General features: G+C 26.1%; 3 protein-coding genes across 3 annotated transcripts in view; 1 reads left to right on the forward strand and 2 right to left on the reverse strand.

Annotated features, from left to right (window-relative positions):
• The window catches only part of Phum_PHUM571090 (class A rhodopsin-like G-protein coupled receptor GPRnna14, putative), a gene marked incomplete at both ends in the record, with an annotated part of 2,113 nt that extends 1,535 nt beyond the window's left edge, over positions 1–578 (forward strand). Inside the window, 2 exons of the mRNA XM_002432090.1 lie at positions 50–481; positions 570–578. Coding sequence (XP_002432135.1) covers positions 50–481; positions 570–578 — 441 coding nt within the window. The remainder of the gene's footprint in view (positions 1–49; positions 482–569) is intronic.
• A 278-nt stretch (positions 579–856) lies between these two features.
• Positions 857–1,565, reverse strand: Phum_PHUM571200 (uncharacterized protein; the record flags this gene model as incomplete). Its single annotated transcript, XM_002432091.1, has 3 exons — positions 857–876; positions 1,171–1,317; positions 1,394–1,565. 3 exons carry the CDS (start codon positions 1,563–1,565, stop codon positions 857–859), a joined length of 339 nt encoding a protein of 112 aa, XP_002432136.1.
• A 952-nt stretch (positions 1,566–2,517) lies between these two features.
• The window catches only part of Phum_PHUM571210 (tripsin, putative), a gene marked incomplete at both ends in the record, with an annotated part of 5,496 nt that continues 1,594 nt past the window's right edge, over positions 2,518–6,419 (reverse strand). Inside the window, 5 exons of the mRNA XM_002432092.1 lie at positions 2,518–2,673; positions 2,753–2,910; positions 2,994–3,162; positions 3,237–3,336; positions 3,417–3,594. Coding sequence (XP_002432137.1) covers positions 2,518–2,673; positions 2,753–2,910; positions 2,994–3,162; positions 3,237–3,336; positions 3,417–3,594 — 761 coding nt within the window. The remainder of the gene's footprint in view (positions 2,674–2,752; positions 2,911–2,993; positions 3,163–3,236; positions 3,337–3,416; positions 3,595–6,419) is intronic.

Genomic DNA, 6,419 nt, shown 5'->3' on the forward strand with positions numbered 1-6,419 from the left:
GAAAGAAATTAAATGAAATAAAATTTTTTGTTTGTTTGTTTGTTTTTAGGTGATAAAAATGCTCATATTAGTGATAATATTATTTTATTTATGTTGGGGTCCTCGGGTTTGCATGGACATGCTACAAAAATTTAATTTCATACCATTCAATCAATCCGTATATAAAATGAGAATCATATTCAACGTCATGACGTTTTTCCACGGATGCATAAATCCATTTATTTATTCGTTTATGAGTAAAAATTTCAGAGGAAGATTAATTAAATATATTGAAAAATGTGGATGTTTAAAATCTCATTGGTCGAACAAAACATCGAATCAAACGACAATTTCTGGTTCATTGAGATCTCAAAAAAGATCTTATTCTTGTAGGAGCGATTTCGATGGTAAACACGGTCGTCCAACAAAAATTTATGGTTCTTTTTTTTCATGCGAAACTAAAACAACCGATTTAGAAAGCATAACTAATTTACAATCAACCGTACAAACTCTACAAAATTAATTTTTTAATTTTTAATTTTGTTTTATAACAACAACGAAAGAAAAAGCAAACCAAGAATCTCTTTAAGTTTTCTTAAAACTTTTCTATTTATTATTATTATTATTTAATTTTTAAATGTAGTTTTTCTCGTATGAGTTTTCGCTTTTTTTTTTTAATTACAAAAACCTTTTTTTTTTTTTTCTTTATTTTATTTTTTCAGGTCTTCGTTAATTTTCAATTTTTTTTTTTTTTCTTAAATTTATTTATTTAGGAAAAAAAAAGCGACAGTTGGTAACATTGTAAAAAATTTATTTTATTTATCTTTTTTTTCCGTTTTTTGTCCAAAATAAAAATAAATTTTTTTTGTGACTTTCCTTATATATCCCTTCTCCTCACTAAATAAGAAGTAAACGAAAAAAGTTTTCTCTTTCTCTCTCTCTCTCTCTCTCTGTGTCTTTCGCGTCGTAAATATTTCATTCAAAAAAAAAGTCGAGTTTGAAAAGTTTATATATTTATATATATAATGAAAAATTTATAAAGTTTTACCAAAAAAAAAAAAAAAAATTAATAATAATAATATAAATATTAAATAAATTTAAAAAGTAATAAATTTATATAAATTAGGTAAGGATTTAAATAGAAATTAATTGATAAATTTTTATCCGGTACCAATATGGCGACGGAATCACCTTCGTAACTTTCATCAATAAAATTAAGACCATCTCCTTTGTTACATAAATCTGTTGTACAGGATCTGTAATGTGCAACAACCGTTCTCGAATCAACATCCGAATCTTCCATTGGACTCTCTTCGCATTTTCTTAAAAATGACGCCACTTTTCCTAAAATAATTTTTTACATTATTATTTATTTGTTATTATGAAAAAAAAAACATGTCGTCGCACGTAGTACCTGTTTCCTTTGTTTCGATTCTTACAATAATACAAAATTCAACGTGTGTAAGACAGGATCTTATTGGATTTCCGGTTAAATTCCACGGTGCTGTTACGCACAATGAATTTTCTTTTGAATCTCTTTCATCGTAACTACAAGTGTAACAACGAAGACCTAAATAACACATCATTATTATTATTATTATTATTATTAGAATCCGTTAAAAAAAAAAAAAAACAAATAGTTACTCACAGTCTCCAACCTCCCATGTTACGAAAACAAAAACAAAGAAAAAATTTGCAAAATTATGTTTCATGATAAAATTGACAAAAAACATAACAAAACAAAAACAAAACTTATCTGTTTCCTTTATCAGTAAATTTTTTTTTTTCTTATCGATAAAAGTGAGAATTATTTTAAGAAAAAAACAATGATAGAGAGAAAGAGAGAGAGAGAGAGAGATAGAAAATATTTTAGACCTTAAGCCGAGATCATTTTTTAGGAGGAAGTAGGAAGAAAAAAAAAGTAAAGTGGATTAAGATATTTATTACCTGTTGAAACAAAAAAAAAAAAATAGAAAAATAAATTTATCTGTTGCCACGATATATATATATTTTTTATTTTATTATTATTATTATTACACAACAAATTTTTTTTTTTCCCTTCTCTCTCTTTTTCGCATCGAAACAAAAAAATTAATTAATTAATAATAATAATTTTTTTTTTTTGTAAATTTTTATTTATTTATTAATAAAATTTAATTGATTGAATTTTTTTTTATTGTTGTTATTATCGACCTGAGATTAATTTAAATTGTAAAAATTTTATTATTATTTTTATTTTTTTTATTAATAATAAATAAATAAATAAATTTAAAAAAATTATTATTAATAATAAATGTTTTGTAATAAATAATTTCAGTCGATTTATTAATTTTAATGCCAAATAAAATAATAAATAAAAAATAATTTATTATGTATATGTATGTATATATATATAAAATAAATTTTTATTTAAAAAAAAAATTATCGCCATGATTAATAATTATTATTAATCTTTTGCGATGTAAAAAGGTAAATAATAATAATAATAATATGAGGCGAGTTGAGTATAAAATTTAATTTTTCCAGTCTTCTTATCAGTTACAACATGACTTTATCAATCCAGGGTACAAATTTTTGTATGTTTGTATAAACTCCAGGTAAATGTTCTCTACCGCATCCAATACCCCAGGAAACTAAACCTATTAATGTTTTTCTTCCGCCCAAAGTCATCGTTAAGGGTCCTCCGGAATCTCCCTGATCAACCAAAAAAAAAAACTCAATTTTTTATTTATTTAGCGGGGGGGAGGGGGGAAAGAAAATACGGAAAATTTACCTGACAACTGTCTCTACCGCCCTCTTTAAAACCCGCACATAAGAAAACATCGTGTATCGTTTCTCTTCTTCCAGCAGCTCTAAACCATTTTTGACATCTTTCGTTAGGTATAACTTCAACGTTAACTTCTTGTAATATTGTTGGCACTGTTGCGACACCTAATGACACGTTTTTTATAATTAATGATTTTCTCATTAAAAAAAAAAATATGATTAATAAGGTTGGTAGGAAAATTTCAAACCGTGTCTCGTTCTTCCCCATCCGGCAACCGTCGCTATTTTTCCAACTAATTTTGCATTCAATTCCGGTAAGCAAACGGGTAAAATGTGATGTTTAAAAATTACTTTTTTATCTAATTTTATTAATGCCACGTCATTTTTAAAATCAGTCGGACTGTATTGCGGATGAACCTGAAAAATAATTTTTAAAAAATTTATTTTTAAATGATGTGAAAATGATTAGAAAAGTTTTCTTTTTTCCTCACTTCTTTTCTTTCAACTCCGAATTCTTCGTGATGTAACCTTTCGGATTGATCTCGAACATCCCATTCTCCTAATCTTACTCTCAAATGATTATTCGGCGTACTGAAACACAATCGTTATTAATTAATTTATTTAATTAATATTTAAATTAAAAAAAAAACGGAAAAAAATTAAAAACCGACGTGGCCACGCAGTGAGCAGCAGTAACGACCCAACGATTGCTTAAAAGTGCGCCACCGCATGATAATTTTTTAGCTAAAAAAGCTGATTTTATTATGGCTGCTTGCCACGGATGTGTACCAAAAGCAGATGAATGTCCTCCAACAATTCTATTACTTCTGGTATATAATTCACCACAACCTATACAAACAAACAAAATTAATAATTAATTTTTTTTTTCTCAATTTACAATTAATAATAATATTTGCATGCCGATTGAAAAATTATAATTAGAATCAAATGAAGAATAAAATAATTTTTTTTTTTTTTTCATTCCTTAAAAAAAAAAAAAAGAAAAATTCAAACAACCGGAAAATTTATACAAGAAATTTAACCCCTTTCATAACATAATATTTACACAATTTGGATAAAACAACAGAGAGGGGTGGGAAAGAAAAAACAAACATTTTTAAAAGGAAGACGTTTTGCATAGAGTAAATAAACACAAAAGTAAAGTGTGCTGTGAAAAATTAATAAAAAAAAAAAATTTGTGCAGGTGCAATTAAATCTTTTTATGTTTTTATGTTTTTTTTTTTGTGTTTATTGTTGTTTGTTTTATTTTACCACGAAATCCATGCGCGTATCCATATTGTATTGTTTGTTCATCATCTCCGTGATAAATGTTCGATTGATCGACGGAAGACGGTTGAGGATGAAGTATGATTTCCGAATTACCCGTGCTTACAACGTGATGTTCCACCCCCGAATGTGGTTTATTATTATTATTATTATTATTAGTATTTCCATTTTGATTAAAAACGGTGTTCGAAACGTATATTTGAGTTCCTTGTTGCGTCGTTGGAAAATCCGAATAACTTCCATGTTGATTGTATTGATGATTGTAAGTTGATGGTTTTGTACCGAATTCAGATGGTTTGTAATGGTAAAAAGGCCATTTTTGACCCCCACCACCACCACCACTACTACTACTACTACCGTAATATTGATAATTATTAGGTTTATTTAAATTATGATTTCTATCGTAAAACGCGTGTGGATTATTATTATTATTATTATTATTATTATTATCATTTTGTCCGTTATAATTTTGAACGACGTATTTGTTGTTTTCATCTTTAATGAGTATCGATAACCCGAGCGGTTTTTTTTTCGGCGGGGAAAACGAATAATGATGATTACCACTCGAGGGTATTTGTTCCAAGAGTGGAGGAGGATAACTGATGTGGTGTAAACCGTAGGCACTTGCGAAGTTGTTGATTTGGTGACGATTATTCGTGATAAATTGCAGGGCTGCCAATCAAAATAAATTTTCCCTTTTAACCGTTTTTAATAATAATAATAATAATTAAAAATAAATTTAAAAAATAATTTTTTACGTTTTCATGTTTTTGTTTTTTTGTTTTGCAAGTAATAGAATGAGATTTTTATTTGAAGAAACATAAAAAATAACATAAATGAGGAAGATTTAATATATAAAAAAAAATTTAAAAAATTATGACGTCATCACACTTTTTAAAAAAATTAATTATTTGGAGAGTTTTTTCCATTTTTTTAAACCGTATCCATCTTTACCACGATGTTGTCGAGTAATGAAATAAATATTTACCCTCTTTCTCTCTTTCTCTCTCTCTCTCTCGTTTAATAGTTTACTCGAAAGGCTAAGTTAAAAAAAAAAAAATTATTTTAAGCCAGTGAAATTAAAAAAAAAAGTAAATTTTCATCTTTTTCCCGGATGGTTTTTAATTATGTGCGAAAAAAATTTCAAAGAAAACCCCCCGTAAAAAAAACTAAAAAAAAACATGGGGGAAAATTATTATTATTATTATTATCATCATCATATTTATTTATGTATTACTCGAATCATCATTAAAATCAAATTTAATTTATTTTCTTTGCATAGAATCCAAAAGTAAATTTAAAAAAAAAAAATCACGCGTGTTTTCATTTCGAAAAAAAATAAAAATAATAAAACAACAAAAACAAAAACAAACAATTTCGAACTGAAAAACAAAATGTTTGTTTTTTTTTTATGTTCAAACATAAAACCGAAAATAAAAATTTAAAAAAGAAAAAAGGAAAAACCAACGGATACGAATACCACGTTGCTTTATTTATTCAAAAAAATTTTTTTAAGGACGAAATTAAATGAAGTAATTTTTTTTCCGACAATTTGTCGCACAAAATCAAAAATCCTTTTTGTAATTATGAAAACCACACACACTCTCTCTCTCTTTCTCTCTCTCTCTTTCTCTCTCTCTCTCTCTCTCTCTTTCTCAAAGGTTATTTAAACGTGTAAAAATTTTTTTGCTCAAATCTCTCATCCTTGTTTTGTTTTTGTTTGTCTTTACGTCATCGAAACGCGTTATCACATTTAAAATAATTTTTCTTATCACATTTCCCCTTTTAATTTTTCGCGCGTTTAAATATGTATATAAATTATTTAGCTCCCGTATAATAATAATAATAATAATAATGATAATGTTTTTGCCAAAAAATAAATGCAAACAAATAAATTTTTTTTTATGTCATAGACAAAAAGAGAAAATGGTGGAATGGTTGAAGGAGGTATAAATAAAAAAACAGGTTTACAAACATTGTTGGTAGAAAAAACGCTAAAGAAAACAAAGTTATAATGATGATGATGATAATGATAACAAAGACGCGACAAAGTGAAATGTGACACACAAAAAAAAAAAAGCAGAAGAAATGAAAATCGTTAAAATCGATTTTTGTTGTGTGTATGTGTGATGATAAATATATGTAATTAATTAACTTTTGAAGATTATCATAACTTTTATATACCAAAAACATTAAAAAAAAAAAAACGAATTAATAATAATGATGATAATAATAATAATGATAAAAAAGAGAAAACAAACATTTTTTTTTTCGGTTCAAAGAATCACTAGAAGTAACAATTATTTTCGCACGGTTTTATTTTATTTTTTTGTGACTTTCTGTTTTTTTCTTTTCTTTTCTTTTCTTTTACAGGTTTTTAAATATTT

Source organism: Pediculus humanus, genomic scaffold (genome assembly GCF_000006295.1).
Source record: "Pediculus humanus corporis 1103172108303 genomic scaffold, whole genome shotgun sequence".
NCBI lineage: Eukaryota > Metazoa > Arthropoda > Insecta > Psocodea > Pediculidae > Pediculus > Pediculus humanus.